This window comes from Narcine bancroftii, chromosome 1, assembly GCF_036971445.1.
Source record: "Narcine bancroftii isolate sNarBan1 chromosome 1, sNarBan1.hap1, whole genome shotgun sequence".
Classification (NCBI taxonomy): Eukaryota; Metazoa; Chordata; class Chondrichthyes; order Torpediniformes; family Narcinidae; genus Narcine; species Narcine bancroftii.
Genome location: NC_091469.1, coordinates 194,989,407 through 195,008,491, shown reverse-complemented (window position 1 = coordinate 195,008,491; position 19,085 = coordinate 194,989,407). Strand labels below are relative to the sequence as shown.

General features: G+C 39.3%; 1 protein-coding gene across 16 annotated transcripts in view; it reads left to right on the top strand.

Moving 5' to 3' along the window:
• Positions 1-19,085, top strand: part of med27 (mediator complex subunit 27) — a 521,819-nt gene that overhangs the window by 155,151 nt on the left and 347,583 nt on the right. For all 16 annotated transcript variants that reach the window (XR_011340577.1, XR_011340572.1, XR_011340563.1 and 13 more), the window contains exon 3: positions 3,952-4,082. Coding sequence is in view for 3 of the 16 variants with exons in the window: in XM_069886860.1 (XP_069742961.1) it covers positions 3,952-4,082 (131 nt within the window). In the remaining 13 variants the exon portion in view is untranslated. The remainder of the gene's footprint in view (positions 1-3,951; positions 4,083-19,085) is intronic.

Here is a 19,085-nt window from a genome sequence, read left to right as displayed (position 1 = left end):
TTGTGCTGTATAGGACTGATTCTACAGTTCTATGATTGAGTCCAAGAAATGATGTGGCTGATGTGTTGGGTTAGATTTATTCTAGGTGGATTGGCATGTTAACTGGTAGCATCTTATTTAAGTTCAATAAAACGTTGATGATCCAACTTGAAGTATTCAGAACTTTTGGTCTCCTTCTTATAAGGTGGGGCATATTTTCCTTAAAGTCAATGCTGTGAGGATTCAGATTGATGTTTGGGATGAGTATTTGTCCTTTGGGGAGAAAGAAGAGAATGGATATTTGTTTTTAGAGTTTCGGAGATTGAGAAATGATCTCACAGAAACAGGACTGAGTACAGAAGCCTCGAAGCCTAACCCCAGAAGATGTGAATGCCTAGTAGGTGAATATATTTGACTAAATTTGATAGATTCCTGGACCACAAGGGAATTGGAAGATATGGGAATAGGACAGGAACAGTACTAATGTAGAGATTCAACCACAACCTTAATGAACAAAAACTCTTATTATACTTATATTTGTTTTGTTCTTTTATTTGTGAAACAAGATCATCTTTCTAATCTGTGTTGAACCTTGTGATTGATCCATGATTGACAAATTGCGTCCTTCTTCCACTTCCAATAGCTGTACAGTATTTCTTTCTTAGCATCTGAGCAATGATGTTTTCACTTCCACATCATAGTAATACAAATTCTGTCACCAGAAGTAATATTATGAGAATTCTAGATTAGTTGCAGCATAGCATGCCATTTGGCTATGATGTCCATGCTAGCTCCCTGCAACAGCAACGAGTTCATACCACCAACAACATTTTCTCCATAGTTCTGCATATTTACTCAGTGTATATCTATTTTCTTTTTAAGACCACAATGGAAACAACCTCTGGCACTTCTTTAGGCAAACTTCCAGATTCCAAACATGCACTACATCATCCACATCAAATGCCATCTGCATTGTCCTTAACCATTCACTTAACTCCTGAAACTTCTCTGTATCCTCTTCTCAGCTCACAATACCATCCAGCTGTTTGTCAGAGAAGTGGGATGTAACATCATGTACATCATCCAAATCATTAATATACACTGTGAGCAATTGAGGCAATACCACTTTACTTGTCACAGCTTCCTAATCAAAAATGAATTATTTTTTCCTACTTAGTTTTCTGTCCATAAACTAATCCTCAAGCCATGTCAATATTTACTCCCAAAGTTGTGTCCTCATTTAGTTTAATATCTCTTGTGCAGCATTACATCAACTAGCTGCGATACTTCACTCCCTGATGAGCTGAACACCTTTTTTTGTCAAGTCAAGTTTATTGTCATCTGATTGTGCAAGTACAACTGGATGAAACAACATTCCCCCGTCCTCTGTGCAAAACAACCAGGCACACAACCAAACAAACACACACACAGACGAACAATACATATGCAGGACAAGTATTCATATATACATAAACAAATATTGTTTTGCAGATATGAATGTTTCGGACAGTTAGTGTGAGCATTTCCTTTGGTCGTTCACCATTCTCACTGCCCGTGGGAAGAAACTGTTCTCAGCCTGATGGTGCTGGCTCTGATCCTCCTGTATTTCTTTCCTGACAGGAGCAGCTGAAAGAAATGTGCAGGGTGGAAGGGTGCCGAATGATTTTGAATGCATTTTTCAGACAATGAGGTGCTAATGCACAGGACAGGAACAGGCAACAGAGGGTTGTAAACTTGGCCAGCACCATCTTGGGCATTAATTTGCTCCGAATCATGGGTCCTCTACCGGCATCACCTACGGCTCCTAGAATGCTTCCACCAGCGTTGTCTCCACTCCATCCTCAACATTCATTGGAGCGACTTCATCCCTAACATCGAAGTACTCGAGATGGCAGAGGCCGACAGCATCGAATCCACGCTGTTGAATATCCAACTGCGCTGGGTAGGTCACGTCTCCAGAATGGAGGACCATCGCCTCCCCAAGATTGTGTTATATGGTGAGCTCTCCACTGGCCATCGTGTCAGAGGTGCACCAAAGAAGAGGTACAAGGACTGCCTAAAGAAATCTCTTGGTGCCTGCCACATTGACCACTGCCAGTGGGCTGATCTCGCCTCAAACCGTGCATCTTGGCCTCACAGTTCGGCGGGCAGCAACCTCCTTTGAAGAAGACCGCAGAGCCCACCTCACTGACAAAAGACAAAGGAGGAAAAACCCAACATCCAACCCCAACCAACCAATTTCCCCCTGCAACCGCTGCAACCGTGTCTGCCTGTCCGGCATCGGACTTGTCAGCCACAAACGGGCCTGCAGCTGACGTGGACATTTACCCCTCCATAAATCTTCGTCCGCGAAGCCAAGCCAAAGAAAAGAAGATTAAAGACATCTTTAAGAGTTGGTGCCTCAAGAAAGCAATTTCTATCATCAAGGACTCTCTACACCCAGGCTATACCTTTTTCTCACTGAAACCATTAGGAAGGAGGTACAGGAGCCTGAAGGCACACACTCAATGTTACAAGAACTTCTTCCCCCCTTTGCCATCAGATTCCTGAATGGACAAAGAACCTATGAACTCTACCTCCATTTTTTCTATTTTAGCCCTACTTACTTATTTTTTAAAATCTTGGATTAACAGAATTGTAATTTATAGTAATTTTGCACCTCGTTTTGCACAGTACTGCTGCCGCAAAACAACAAATTTCATGATACATATTCATGATAATAAGCCTGATTCTGATTTTGGTTTCTTTCTCTCTGTTTTTGCTGGTTATGATCTCAGAAAATCTGAAGAGACTTGTCAAACATAATTCACCTTTTATCAATCCATGTTGAAGACCCTATCCTATTATTTTTTTTTAAAGTGCACTATTATCACTTCAATGGTAATAGATTTTAGCATTCTCTTTGCATTTGATGTTAGGTCAAGTGGTCTTTCTGCTGCATTTTCTCTTACTCCTTTCTTAAATGGTATGGATTGTTTTTACTGATTTCTAATTTGTGAGATCATTTTTTAGAATTTATAGAATTTTTGAAGACGTCAACCAATGCTTCTACTACCTTTACTTTCATCAGGATGCCTTTCATTAGGACCTACAGAATTATCATCATTCAGTCCCATTAATTTTTCCATTACTTTAATTTCACTTAAGCAAATTTAATTGATATCATTCTTCCCCATTTTTGAGATCTTATCAATGACTCTCATGAAGACAGATGTAAAATATTTGTTTAATTTTGCTGTAATTTCCTAATATAATTTCTCCTTTCTCAACTTGTAATGTACCTACAACTTATTTTTAGTTAATCATTTCCATTTGAAATTTCTGAAAAAGCTCTCACAATCTGTCTTGATTTTTCTTGCTAGCCTTCTCTCGTATTCTACATTTTCTTTCCTTGTCAGTACTTTTGTATTCCTTTGTTAAATTCTCAAAATTACTAAGTCATTAGTAATTTTTTTTTCTTGGCAGTCTTATACATCTTTTCTTTTGCTCTGAGTTCATGCTGGTTTGGCATTTATCTGCTTTAATATAACATATAAAGACTGAGGAAGTTGAGAGAAAAGTATCTGAATCCAATTCCCTTTGTATTGGTATACAGCCTTACTGCAAACTTGAGGTAGAATTTCAAAGTCTGTTCATGTCTATTCTACTGGCTAGAGTCATATTTTTCAAGGCGTTCCCATGACTTTCTCAATTTAAGTTCCATACCAGTGAGGAAATAATGTTAAAATAGTTGGATAAGAATAAATGGGATTCCTTTGTGATTTTATTCACTTTTTAAAAATATTAATTGCTCTGTATGTTAACATAATAGAACAGTTCAGCAGAGGAACAGGATGCTCTTGTAAAAACATTTTTCAGAAAACTTTTTGTTACAATTATTGTATTAGGAAAGTCTACCAAAATACTCTAGGTTTTAGAATGTATTGTTTCTTCTAAATTGACGTTGGTCTTTTATTTCCTTATGATTTTCAGCTCCAATATCATGCTGGCCTAGCTTCCAGTCTGTTAAATCAACAGTCTCTGAAACGATCAGCAATGCAGATGGGTGTATCTGCAAAACGCAGGCCGAAAGTTCAACCTACCACACTTGCTCTACCACCTCAGTAAGTACCTATGTTGCAAACCAGTTGCATCAAGATCACCTTGTGACTTCACAATGTGTGTACAATTACATTGGACAACAAATTTTTTTTTCAAAAGGTTTGCTTCCTGAAAAACAAATAGGGGATTATGATAGATCACTTCAACCTTGACACAAAGATCATTTCAGATTTGCTGCATCAAGAAGCAAGTTGGAGAAACATTAAATTAACTCTTTTTGAATTTAGCATGTTTAATCGTATAGTGATACTGACACATTGCATTAGTTCAACTGACCTAAAACTATGTTGCTGTTGACTTTCATTTGAACTCGGCATCAGATGCCTCTCTTGTCAGTGTTCAACAATAATCAGCCTGCATTGATGGATTCCAGTTGTCCTGATACCACTTTTCCTTGATTGCAATGAAACCATTCACCATGTTCGTCACTGACTGCACTAAAATCAGCAGGTAAGAAGTCCAAGCGAATGCAGGAAATGAATTTTCAATGATCTGTTGCACTTCATGGTTTTTTAGGCTTGAAGTCGACTGAAAATATAATAGGAAAACACAAAAACAGGTTATACCTGTATATAAAAACTGGTACATGATCTGAAAGTTTTAAGATGATTTTCATGATCAGCAGTCCCACATCTATAAAATATACCCTAAGTGATCAGGAAGTAAAATCTTAATTGTCTAGTGTTATGAAGCAAGTAATTATAAGTTCGCTCAATGATGATCCATTCTGTTAGCATAAGCCCTTATAAAAGATTATATGTCACTTTTCACGTGGTCTTGATTGGATTTTTTGTTTTTCGACAGAATGACAGTTGAGAAAACTCATTTTAAAGTGAACAATCTTGTGGATGTTGATCAGTTATATGATAGATTTCCAGCACTTTTCCATCTTTAATTTCTGCCTCGAAAGATATTAACCTCTTTATAGGATAGAGAGAGAAATACTTGCACAGATACTTTAATGCACACCAAAATGTATTGATCAACAGAAATATAGTTTATCATAAATTGTGGAGTTATGATCAGTTCCTTTTTTTGAAAGAAAGGATATATTTAATTACTTTCTGAGAAATATAGCCTTAAAGCATATTTTAAAGTTATTGTTGCAGGAGGGGGAAAATTAAAGGAATGATTCAATAGTGTGCTCCTGTGGTTCAGTATTAAAACATTTCCCTTTGGCAAGATATCATTCATTTCAATGTTGGTGGGTTTCCTCTGAATCCCAGAAGCCTGGATTATTTTTGCATTGCTTCTAATTAGTGTGTTACCTAAATGAGCAAAGCTGTTAGGAAATTGTCTCTGTGAGGTATACTGAAGCCATCAGGTAACAATTAAAAATATTTCTGAAGGTACTCTAAATGCTAAGAGTAATTTATAGCTCTTGGAGTTTATTTTATTTTTAAAGTTTTGAAATAATTCATTTTTTAATGATCTAAATTTTTTTGAATTCTTAAAAAAAATTTCCCCAAACCCTTGAGTCAGTGTAAAAGTTATGTAAATCATAATTTACAAAACATAAACATATCCATAAAATAGAAACAAGCAGGGCAGCAAAAAATATCAATATAATAACCATATGTGTTTATTTAGACCTCTAATAACAGAAAAAAACTGCCATTCATTAATATGCTTCACAACAACATCCACCATTATTCTTTCTCCAACCCACCCCAAGGAAACCTAGATATTTTCCCCATTTTTGTGTATAGATGCCCAATTTATCAAACTGTTTGCAAGATGCGCGTTCAAGCTCCACAGATGAAGTGTGAAGATCCTCTTTTGGAGTTGTCCTATTTCTGATCAACACCCATGGTAATTCGTATGCCCAGTTGGGACTGTCCAAACGAGGCATTAAGGCAGATTTAAGGGGATGATGAAATCATTCAACCATTCCTTTGGACTGCGGGTGATAGATGTTTGTATGACGAAGCCTAGAGCTGAGCAGCCAAGATAGAAGTGATGTGCGCTTGTAGGCTGAAGCAAGCCACCCAGGAATTAAGGAATACTCGTGCACAAGAGTCATGGGAAATGCCTCAGGCCATCTCGTAAACCCATTGATCATCGTGAAGAGATAGCGGTAGCCTTATGAAACTAGAATTGGTCTCACAATGTCCACATAGACAGGGTCGAAGCAGCGAGTTACCAATGTAGCGGTGCTTTCGCATGCGATAGATTTTGACAAGCTATACAAGATCTGGCAATTTGCATGACATCTTTCTTCAGACAGTCCCATACAAATCTGTCTGAAACCAGATGAATGGTCATTCTGATGGACGAATGAGAAAGACCATGGACAGAATAAAAATGTGACATCTCTACAAAGCTGGAACCACTGGCTATGGATGTCCTGGTGACATGATGCAAAAGAACAGCTCACAGTTGGCATTGATTTGCACTCCTTCCATTGAAGGTTGGTTATTGAGGTGCAATACGACTCCATCTTGAGTTTGGGCCACGGCCAGAGCCGCATAGTCAATACTGTGGTCCATAGCTGATACCTCAAGTACAACTGAGCAGGAAAGTGCATCAGCCACTACATTGACTTTTCCAAAAATATGCATTATTCTGGTGGAGAATTACAAAATGTTGTCAAGCTGACGAGGGCTCCGACACCTTCGAAAACGCAAAGGTCAAGGGTTTATTGTCTGTGAACAAGATGAAATGTCTGCCTTCCAAAATAATGGAAGTGACGGATGGATAAATATATGGCTAGGAACTCTGTATTTTTTCGCTGTCTCATGGAGGTGGCGACTAAAGAATGGCAATGGCTTCCATGCCCATCGACATTCTGCTGCAGAGCACCACCTATGGCCACATCAGACATGTCTGTTGAAAGGCGGTGGCTGTGTTTAGGACTGGATAACTGAGCATGGTGGCTTGAGCTAATAATAGTTTCTTTGTCTTTATGAAAACATTTAAACTTTGATCTGTCCACTGAATAGATTAGGCATCACCAGGCAGCAGATTCAACAGAGGCTTCGTAACGTGAGCTGCTGCTGGAAGGAATCGACGATAAAAATTAACCATTCCCAAGAACTCTTCCAGACCTTTGACAGTGGTTAGTCTGGAATATTCAGTAATAGCATCAATCTTGGAACCACGCCCTTGTCGGTGATTGTATGCCCCAGGAATTCTATGGACTTGTGTGAAAACACATTTATTTGGATTGATGGTCAGTCCAAATTCTCGTAGACGTCTGAAGAGTGTATGCAGATGTTCCATGTGCTCTTCTTTAGTTTTGCTGGCATCTAATATGTCATCTAGATCAATGGTTCTCAACCTTTTTCTTTCCACTTACACACCACTTTAAGTATTCCCTATGCCATAGGTGCTCTTTGATTAGAAAGGATTGCTTAAGGTGGTATGTGGGTAGAAAGAAAATATTTGAAAACCACTGTTTTAATCGTATCTAATTGACTTATTGCATGCACGGTTTCATTACACCAGAGGAAATGGGCCAATGACAATTTTTCTCAAGCAGAATATTTCATTAATAATTGGGTCTAGAGCAGTGATTCTCAACCTTCCCTTAACCACTCACATACCACCTTAAGCAATCCCTTACCAATCACAGAGTACCGATGGCATAGGATTATTTAAAGTGGTATGCGAGTGGAAAGAAAAAGGTTGAGAAACAATGGTCTAGATAAATGAAGACATTGGCCATGTCATGCCCTACTGTGTCCATAACTCGCTTAAAGGTCTGAGCTGCATTTTTTTAACCCAAATCGCATACATAAAAATTCAAACAATCCAAAAGGGGTAATCATTGCCATTTTTGGGATGTCATCTGGTTCCACTGGCACCCGGTGGTAGCCGTGCACCAAGTCCACTTTCTGAAAAGACTTTCATCCTATGCAAATTCACTGAAAAATCTTGAATTTGGGGAATAGGGTAGTGATCCAGAAGAGTGGTGTCATTGAGCTGTCGATAACATTCACAAGGTCTCCACCCTCCTGTGTGTTTTGGACTAAATGTAATGGAGATGCCCATGGACGGTCAGACCTGCGAATTATCCCCACCTCTTCCATTTTTTAGAATTCTTGTTTAGCTAATTGCAGTTACTCCGGAGGCAAGCAACATGCCTTAGCATGAATGGTAGAGCCTTGGTAGAAACATGTTTCACAGTGGGGGTGGAAAACTGCAGAGTTGTAATTTCAGGAAACTCTTTCTACAAGTTTGGAGAGCTTATTAACATTCTTATGCGGGGCTTGAAGGGATAATGCAGGAACATGTGATTCTGCCAGATGAATAGTTTGAAAGGTGGTACTATACACCAACCAGCTTCCTTTTAAATCCACCATGATCGAAAGAGCTCGAAGGAAATCAGCCCCAAGTAGCAGTTGTGACACTACTGCTATAATAAAAGGCCATGTGTAAATGTTCCCCTCGATCTGAACGTTCATTTTTTTGGTGCCATGTATTGACTGCTGTGAGTTGGGGGTAAAGGGTAGGATAACATGTATCGTAACCAGTTGGTGGAAAAACACTAACCTCTAATCCTGTGCCCACCAAAAATTTATGTTGGGATACCTGATCCCAAAAATATAGAAGGCTCATCGATTTTCGGCCAATTGTTGCAGCCATTAACGATGGTTAGCCAGGGCATTTCCCGAGAACGCACAGGGTGGCAGGCACCTACGTGCATCGACTCCCCAATGCCAATGGTAGAAACGCGAGGTGGAAGTGTCAACAGGCTCTCTGCCTGACTTGAGACATAGCCTCGTTATAGAAACTGGTGTGTTGAGAATGTTGGTTTGGGAAGTGGTGTTATCAATGGAGGTGCTGGATGTGGATGGCTGTGATGCAGTGACATAGTCCGAAGACCTTTTGGTATATTTTGTTTTACCACCCACAGGATATCTGCCTCTGCAGCTACTTCCCTGGGGTCTTTGAAAGAACTCTGCAATAATAAAAGTCTAATGTCTTCTGGCATCCTCTCCAGGAAGAGCTCTTCGAATAACATATCTGGTGGCCATCCATTAGATCGGACCAGGCGTGGTCACCCAACTCCTTCATATCTCTCTTCAGGACATGCCGTAAATTTGCAGCAGGAGCACTTTTAAAGTGTCATACTTGCCCTCTCCAGGCTCTGGTGGATTGTGCAGAATGTCACTGAACCACTTGGCAGTGGCTTGATCCAAGGCATTGATGAGGTGATAATAGAGAGCTGCATCAACCTCAATCTTCCCGAGGTGAAATTGTGCCTCAGCTCTGGTTCCGCCGTCCAGAAGTGTGGTAGCTTAACAGCAACAGCTGCAGTATTCGTATGGTCCAAAAGCTCATTTTGGATCTGTTGGGGTCACCAATTCTAGCCACTGAAAATGTAGTGGTGACTGATGAACGTGAAATAACGCCACGAACAGTTGCAGGTAAATCAGAACTCGTTTATTCGAATCAAGCACATATTCTTTTAAAACACTGAACCATGCGCGCCACGTCATGACCTTATAATGTCTCGTGCCAGTTTGCTAGACTTCTGGGAGTTGTAGTCTATCTATAGTGCTGCTAATATATATATATTTTTTTTCTTTAAAAAAAACCCAAACAAAATAACCCCATCCCCCTCCCCTCCCCACCCTTTCATAGTATAAATCACCACACCATCACTTCTCACATTTATATGGATCATCAAGAATTCTATATGGGGAAATCACCTGCATTCATCCATTAGTAGCATTAATTATTATGTTTATAATTCCAATTGGACACCAATATGATGCAAATATGGCTGCCATATCTTAATAAATTTGTCATATTTCTTCTTTAATTTGTATATAATTCTTTCCATAGGTATGCAACTATTCATCTCAGCAGTCCATCATGCAATATGTAGAGGGGAGTCGGACTTCCAAGTAATTGCAATACACTACAACGTAGCATGCAAGAACATTTCTATTTCTATCCCACACCTAAAACACATTTCTAATATTTCAGAATTTGACTTGTGCAATTTCTATGGCATGAGATATAATTGGTGTAGAAAATTATATGGCACTAATCCGTATCTTGCATTAATAATTGATGTCATGCTGTCGAAACACCAATCAGACCAACATCTTTCCACTATTGCAACATCTAAATCTGACCCCCATCTCTCTCTCAATCTCTGTAAACCTGGTTTCGCCCTTTCATTCTGGAGAGCATAGTACACCTTAGTTATAAATTTAGGTGTATTCCCCAGCCAAATCGCTCATTGCATTTCACTAATTTCAAGTGGGGCCAAACTTGACCCTGTTTTATCTTAGGAATGATCTTAGCTGGAGAAAACAAAAGAATGTCCCATTAGGCACTCTGTGTTTATTTCTTAATTGTTCAAGCGACATAGGAGATCCCTCCATATAACAATAATTGATATATCTTATTCCTTTATCATACCATGAATTCAATATTTTGTTAGCAAATTCATCACACACACACACACACACACACACACACACACACACACACATAGTGTGGGTTAAGTTAGAGTTAAGAAAGAAGTCTGTTATAAAAATTATTGTTTTGAAGATACCATTGTCTTGGTGAAATTTTATTGCTGCTGATCTAGTACATAACAGACAGAACAATACATCCAATAAATCTATATGAATCCATTTTCACATGTTGTTAGTGCACATGCTTTGCAGTGGAAAAAGAAATTTCAGCAGCAGGAACTGATATATTCCAATTTTCTGAATTAGACGGTGTAAATGAAGTGCAAAATTTATTTGATACCATTGAACTTCAAAACAGTTATTGATCTAGCCAATTCATGTAGTGAATTCCTGCAGGCACAAGTGCCAATACCAATCATATCATTTTACAAATGTATCCTGATTTAGAAGCATTGTGAATGGTCCACATTGCCTCTGTAATTTATGTCCATGCAGTGGGAATGAAGATAGCACTTTCATTGCAGTTGAATCACAATTGTTAGATCACATTATAATTTAGGCAGCACAGAATTTTGAACAAGCTGTTTGAATTTGCTGAGTCAGTAATGTGATTGTTTGTCTTTTAATAAAATTTTCATTCCTTTCACTGAGCAAATAATCTTATATATTTTTCAAATGTTGGAGTAAAATGTCAGTTTTGCATCAATATAAAAGTAATATTCTTAATCCTTTCATTGTATTGAATTTAAATTACATAGCACGTTGCATAATCAAATTAACCAATCTCCACACATGAGACACCTTATCTGAATGTAACATGTCAGAAGTTGACTAACTGTTGAAATCCAAAGACTTTTGTTGAATTTTTGATGATTAATGATAAGTACAGCAATTCTACTAATCTTTTATTCACATATAAACAGTTCCATCAAAATCACATCAGTTTTTCCATTGCAAAAATAATTGTAGATTTCCTTGTATCAGATGACGGGCTGAGGTAAATCTGTCATGATTATTTAATCAGGTTATTGATTTTCCATCAGTCAGATAAAAAGCTCATTTGTTTTAGAGCTTGCAGATTAACTCTCTATATGTATCATTTGAAATGTAATATGCTGTAACCATGTGTCCCGAGTTTTAATGGGTCTAACCTGCCCTCCCTCTAACCTGTCTAGTGTTTAGTTCATGGATAAATTGCTATCTGTGTGTTGTTGGCCAGTAAATAAATGTTTTGTAGATATCACTTGGTTGGCACAGCAGTGAGAATGCTAAGTCTGTTCTTTGGATTACAGTACAAGAACACTATGAACTATGTGCATATGATCATTTGGTTGATTGTGCTTGTTAAACAGCTGCTTTATGCCAGAGATGACTTCCACAGCAATTCTGAGGTGAATCTGAAATTGGATCTGCCTACATTCAGCACAATACCTCTGGATACATTTGTAGTAATAGTAAATGAGAGGATGTAATCTTCATTGTTGAAGACAGATTAGTACCCAATTAACCTCCTTGCACTTCCTAAAAAGAGAGAAAATGAATAAATATGGGGTATTCTAAACTGCATAAGAAAATGTCACTTATAACAATTATTTTACAAAATACCCAAGCAGCAGTAGTTCTTAGTTCTACCCATGACTAAAAAAAAATTAAAGTGAACTTCTGATTATCAAGTAAAATGACCTGAAAGCTTCAAACAGCTGACAGCCTTGGTTCTTTACCAATGGGATTTTATTAACGGATAGGCTGTAAAACTTTCTTCACAATACTAATCTTTATAGGAAAATAGGCAAAACCTGCTGAAAGGGGTCTTTCTGTAACAATATACATTTGTTATGTGAAGGGGTGTCAACATCTGGAAGTGCTTCACATGAATTTAGTCATATAAAATGTGACATTGAGCTAAATTGGGAGATTTTGGGAAAAAAATGACGTAGCTTGAGCGAAGAGCAGATACTGAGCATTTTGAAGAAGATTGGGAGGAAGCAGTGGGGAGAGAGTTAGAGTTCAGAACAGTTGAAGGCACAACTGCCAATAATGGATCAATGCGAGTTGCAGTATGTTACATAATAGGAACAAACTTCCATATATTTCGGCAGATAAGAAGACATGAAGCACCCAAAAAAAGAGGTTGTCCTCAAGATCAGATACAAAATTCTATTCAAAATACCACTTGATTGGTTCCATGACCTATCCAGACCCCACCCTATAACAAATTTTTAAGATACTGGTAAATTTTTTTAAAACTGCTGTGGTGTACACAATTTTTATTTTGCACTAAAATCCATTACCAATGTGGTGTTCTTTCTTTGGCTTGGCTTCGCGGACGAAGATTTATGGAGGGGGTAAAAGTCCACGTCAGCTGCAGGCTCGTTTGTGGCTGACCAGTCCGATGCGGGACAGGCAGACACGGTTGCAGCGGCTGCAGGGGAAAATTGGTTGGTTGGGGTTGGGTGTTGGGTTTTTCCTCCTTTGCCTTTTGTCAGTGAGGTGGGCTCTGCGGTCTTCTTCAAAGGAGGTTGCTGCCCGCCAAATTGTGAGGCGCCAAGATGCACGGTTTGGGGCGATATCAGCCCACTGGCGGTGGTCAATGTGGCAGGCACCAAGAGATTTCTTTAGGCAGTCCTTGTACCTTTTCTTTGGTGTACCTCTGTCACGGTGGCCAGTGGAGAGCTCGCCATATAACACGATCTTGGGAAGGTGATGGTCCTCCATTCTGGAGACGTGACCCACCCAGCGCAGCTGGATCTTCAGCAGCGTGGACTCGATGCTGTCGACCTCTGCCATCTCGAGTACTTCGACGTTAGGGATGAAAGCGCTCCAATGGATGTTGAGGATGGAGCGGAGACAACGCTGGTGGAAGCGTTCTAGGAGCCGTAGGTGATGCCGGTAGAGGACCCATGATTCGGAGCCGAACAGGAGTGTGGGTATGACAACGGCTCTGTATATGCTTATCTTTGTGAGGTTTTTCAGTTGGTTGTTTTTCCAGACTCTTTTGTGTAGTCTTCCAAAGGCGCTATTTGCCTTGGCGAGTCTGTTGTCTATCTCATTGTCGATCCTTGCATCTGATGAAATGGTGCAGCCGAGATAGGTAAACTGGTTGACCGTTTTGAGTTTTGTGTGCCCGATGGAGATGTGGGGGGGCTGGTAGTCATGGTGGGGAGCTGGCTGATGGAGGACCTCAGTTTTCTTCAGGCTGACTTCCAGGCCAAACATTTTGGCAGTTTCCGCAAAGCAGGACGTCAAGCGCTGAAGAGCTGGCTCTGAATGGGCAACTAAAGCGGCATCGTCTGCAAAGAGTAGTTCACGGACAAGTTTCTCTTGTGTCTTGGTGTGAGCTTGCAGGCGCCTCAGATTGAAGAGACTGCCATCTGTGCGGTACCGGATGTAAACAGCGTCTTCATTGTTGGGGTCTTTCATGGGTTCAGCATCATACTGAAGAAGATTGAAAAGAGGGTTGGTGCGAGAACACAGCCTTGCTTCACGCCATTGTTAATGGAGAAGGGTTCAGAGAGCTCATTGCTGTATCTGACCCGACCTTGTTGGTTTTCGTGCAGTTGGATAATCATGTTGAGGAACTTTGGGGGACATCCGATGCGCTCTAGTATTTGCCAAAGCCCTTTCCTGCTCACGGTGTCGAAGGCTTTGGTGAGGTCAACAAAGGTGATGTAGAGTCCTTTGTTTTGTTCTCTGCACTTTTCTTGGAGCTGTCTGAGGGCAATGTGGTGTTAAACCAAAAGAAAATCACTGGCTTCTTCGTCTGAGGCAAAGAATTTGGCAAGCACATCCGGAGTCTCACTATTTATCCCAGTCTGAATCTGGTGAGTCTGCTTTGGGTTTGTGGTCAATGTCCCACAATAAATCATCCTCTGTATCATCCATTGCACTGGAGGCTTTTAACTTAAAACTTGCTTCATACTTTCTTCCTTTTGCTGGTGGCTCCATGATAACAATTTGATTTTTTTCAAATTAAACTGGTTAAGGCACAAGCTAGCAACAATGTGAACCGTGAATCACTTTGTAATGGTGCTTCATCTACCTACCGGCCAAACCCACCAGATCAGTCAACACGGCACCAGCTCATACAACATACATATGGTATCAGTATGTTTGGGGGTTGTCTTATACCACCAATCTGAGCTAAAACCATGAAATTCAGACTGAAATTGGGGTCTTGTCTTATCTGAAGGTCGCCTTATCCACTGAAATATACAGTATATTTAACCTTTTAGGTTTATAATCGCACAAAATATTGAGTGTTAGTTAAGTTAATTAAATTTATTGTATGGCTGAACAATACTTCACCAGTCATGGTTAAGATACTAATATTAGTTTTAATTGATCCTTTGCATCTTTGTGTGCAGCAAACTTCCAGAAAATAAACATTCTCTTTGAGTTTAAGTTTTGAAAATTTTCATCTTGGATTATAAAGCTGAAACCGGCACAATGTTGCAGCAAAATACTCAAATGTAGCTTCATGGTAATTGTCTTCAAAGATAAGAGGAAAAATGAATTTCTGTTTCTTTAGTGCAGTTGTTAATTGAACGTTTAACTTTTATATGCCTGGTATGACATAGATTACATTTTAAAATTAGATTATCACAATTATTTGTAGAAAAATATAAAGAAGAGAGACCATTATTACTGACATTTAAAGTATAAACAATTGAACTAAACAATTATAGAATGTGCTATGAAATTAGAAAAAAAATTACAAATATCATAATTAAGAAACCATCACCTTCTTAATAATGAAATAAAATATAGCCAAAAGAAAAAAAGGAAGGAAAAAAATTCAAAACCCTTCCCCTAAGCAAGGTTGAATATTGACATATATGCTGTCAAGAATTCATATGATATCAACGATTCCAAAAGACATGGGGCTCATTTATCGACTACTATTGTAACCTTAAGATTTAGTGTTGTACAGAAATATTGGCCCTGTCTTGTCCCTCTCCAAGAAGGTGTTACTTGATTCATACATGTCAATTTTCAATCATGTCCAAAAATGTATTAATCTCTGCTTTCATTATACTCGGCAACTAAGCTTCCACAGCTTCCTTTGGCAAAAATTTCCAAAAATATATTGCCTTCTATGTGAAGAACTCTCATCTAATCTCAGTCCTTATTGCCTGACACTTATTTTGAGGCTGTGGAATGAGCAGAATCAGGGATCAGTAAGGAGAATCATCTTACTTACTTTCAGGTTAAATTTTTTTGTGTGTATTTCAATCACATTATCTCTCACATAGGCTCAGTGTGCTTAACCTCACCTTGCATGACAAATGCCCCATCCCAGGAATTCTGTTGCATGCATTAGAAATTTTAGACCAATGGTTTTCAAACTTTTTCTTTCCACTCGCATACCACCTTAAGTAATCCCTATAACATAGATGCTCTGAAATTAGTAAGGGATTCAAAATGACAGCGTTCCGTGGGGTCTAACTGCCTTCAGCTCCGCACAGTCTTTGAATGGCCTGTAAAAGGAGTTTCTGGAAGTTTTATTTAAAATCCCACAACTGCAGGGTCTGTGCCCAAGATGGCAGCGCCTCAGATTGGCAGCAGCCAGGAGGGGCTGAAGATTCTAGGTGAGCGGAGGATTGATGCAGGGCACTAGAAAACGGGGAGACCATCCCCCATCTGAGAAGGGGAAGCAGAGGAGCCAATCCATGGGACGATGACTAAGGTGGCGGAACAGTGAGGGGGTTCTGCAGTTGAAAGACCTATAACCATATAACCATTTATGGAGCGGAAACAGGCCATGTTGGCCTTTCGAGTCCGCACTGGTTCACTTGTATATTTTCTTGCCGGGCATCCTTCTTGTCACTCCTCCTCCTCTCTTCTCCAGTCCTGTAAACGTTCAACAAATTCTTGGGCTTTCTTTGGGTCCGAGAACAGTCTATTCCATTGACTCTATAACGCTCTTTAAGGTCACTCTGCGTCTCCTGCCTGTATAATCTACAACTTTTCTATTTTTTAATATACTGATAGTTTTACTAACCTTGTATAACGATATTTATCATCTTATTGTACAAGTTCTTTATTAAAATTAAAATATTTTTAAAAAGTTCTCATCCTAGCCTTATTTTAAATCATATCAGACCTTCATTTTGCCTTGAGCTGTTTTTAAATTCTCTTGAGCTAATTTACAGACTTTCTGCAAACGATCATTAAATTTTGAAACATAATCTAACAAATTCAACTGCACATCCTCATTAACCCATTGTTCCTTAAAAATAAAAGCCAACTGGCACTTTCTTAATTTCATCATCAGTGAGAGCCTTATCTCTCACTTCATTAAGATCAGAATCCGAGAGGGGAGATGTGGTTGTCCGACAAGGGATAAAGGACAACTCAGGAGGTGAAGGGGAGATTGGGGATAAATAAGATAGAAATAGGAGAATAAGGAAAATGTTAGATGTTGTAGGAATGTTGTCTTATGAAGAGTTGAAAATAAGAAAACAGAAATGGAAAAGGAGGAAAGGTAATGATGGAAAAACGGAAAGAGAAGATAAACAAAATATAAAAGGGCTACGCTGAACTATATGTCTTTAAATATTAATGGAATACATAACCAAATTAAAAGGAAGAAACTACCAAATTTAAATGAATAAATGTATTCCATTAGAAAAAAATAACATATTGGTTAAGAAATAATATTGAAATATTCGAACAAGTATAGGAGCCTTACATTAAATACAATAGCGAAAACCTACCGGGGACAAACATTACCTAAGTTGATGGAAGGAGAAGGAAAGAAAAGAATGGACTCAGTAGAATTTCTGGTGTAATTTTGTTGAATGACAACATTGTCCGACTGGATTAATGCAACCTAGATTGTATACCTAAAATGGATGAGAGGGGGGGGTGGGGGGGTGGTTTGGGAGGAAAGGGGGGGGGGGAGAAAAAGTCACTGTATATGTGTGAAAAGAAATAGTGTATATCATGGCTAATGTGATTTATGGTGTGAAAAATAAAAAAATTTAAAAAAAAAAAAAAAAAAAGAAAAAAAAAAAAAAAAAGATCAGAATCCCTGTTATGCCCTGCTTTTCGGAATAATGACAAATTTTTACACTTGGATTTAACACCAGAACTCTGGACCAATAAAAGAGGTGGTCCAGAGTTCTGGTGTTAAATCCAAGTGTAAAAATTTGTCATTATTCTGAAAAGCAGGGCATAACAGGGATTCTGATCTTAATGCATGTGGCGGGCTGCTGACGACTCGAGGCAAGGAACCCATAGAGGCTGTGGACTGCTGGAGACTGGCTTGAAAATGGCTGAAGGGGTACCAAGTATCGGAATTGGGATGCAAGGGAGTGCCAAAGGCGCTGAAGGGTCCCTGACCGTGTCGTAAGTTTGGATCGGAAGCTTTGGTTGCCAATGGTTTGAACTGGACTCGGTTTGGCTGCGAAAGCACTGGAGATAAATCTACAGACACTCGGGGACTCTCTTTTGCTTCTCTTTCATTGACTTTAAGAGGTGCCACAGGCAATTTCTGCTGATGGCAAATCTGTCTGCCTTACAGTAGGCGAAAGCAACTTCATGTAATATGACACTGTTTTATTACAATGACAATAAATTGAATCTTGAATGTGAGTGGAAAGAAATGTTTGAAAACCACTGTTTTAATCATACCTAATTGACTCGTTATGTGATTGTTTAAAATGAAAACCAGTTGGTAGTTGATTCTTTTGTGTTTCTTGAGCTCTGCAGTTAGTCCCACTAAATTGGTGACCCCGACAGGTGCTCAATGTTTTTTGAACCTCAACAGTGAAACAAAGTGAGAAAGTCTGCAGAATGCTTGCCATTACTCCACTGCATGCAGTGGCTATGAAACTGCCCACCTTCTGGCCTCACAGACCACGTCCATGGTTCCAGCAGGCTGAGGCTCAGTTCCACATTTGGAATATAACCAATGAAGCCACCAAATCCTGGCATGTCGTCACCTCATTAGATGAAGATTCTGCTGGCAAGATAGATGATTTTATTAACAACCTGCCCAAGGAGGATCAATACAGTGCTTTTAAGGCACACCTCCTCGTGACTTTCAGCATTTCTGACCTGGAAAGAGGCACACACTTACTCCACCTCGACGATTTTGGGGACAGAAGGCCGTCAGAACTGTGATGAATGAAATACTTGCATTAGCAGACAGCCATTCAACTGCTTTTTTTTTAATATTTTTTTTGAGTTTCAAGATTCCTTTATTGTCATGTAATAATGCAGAAAATGTAATATTTCATGAAATTTCCTTTTGCTTTTTTGTCATTTGAATTACCTGGTGCCCCTTACAGTACAAGATAAAGAGTAGCAACAGAGAGGCCCCTCAGAGTTACTGAGTGTCATTGATTTTGCCTCCAATGCTTCTGCAGCTTCCAACTGCACAGATTCCTGTTCAATCTATTTGCAATCTGAACTACAGATCCAAACCTCCACACAATCAGGAAACCTTCAGTGTTCAAGGGCCTTCGAGAGTCTTTTTGCCCTAAGCACCCTCATGAATTCCAGATTCCAGCAGCCCACAGTCTGTGTGGGTCCTTCAGTGGCTGAGCAACTTGCTGGTCTGCTGCCATGGTCACCATCCTGTAGGGTTTTCTCATCTGCTTCTTCTTCTCTTTTTTTTAAATT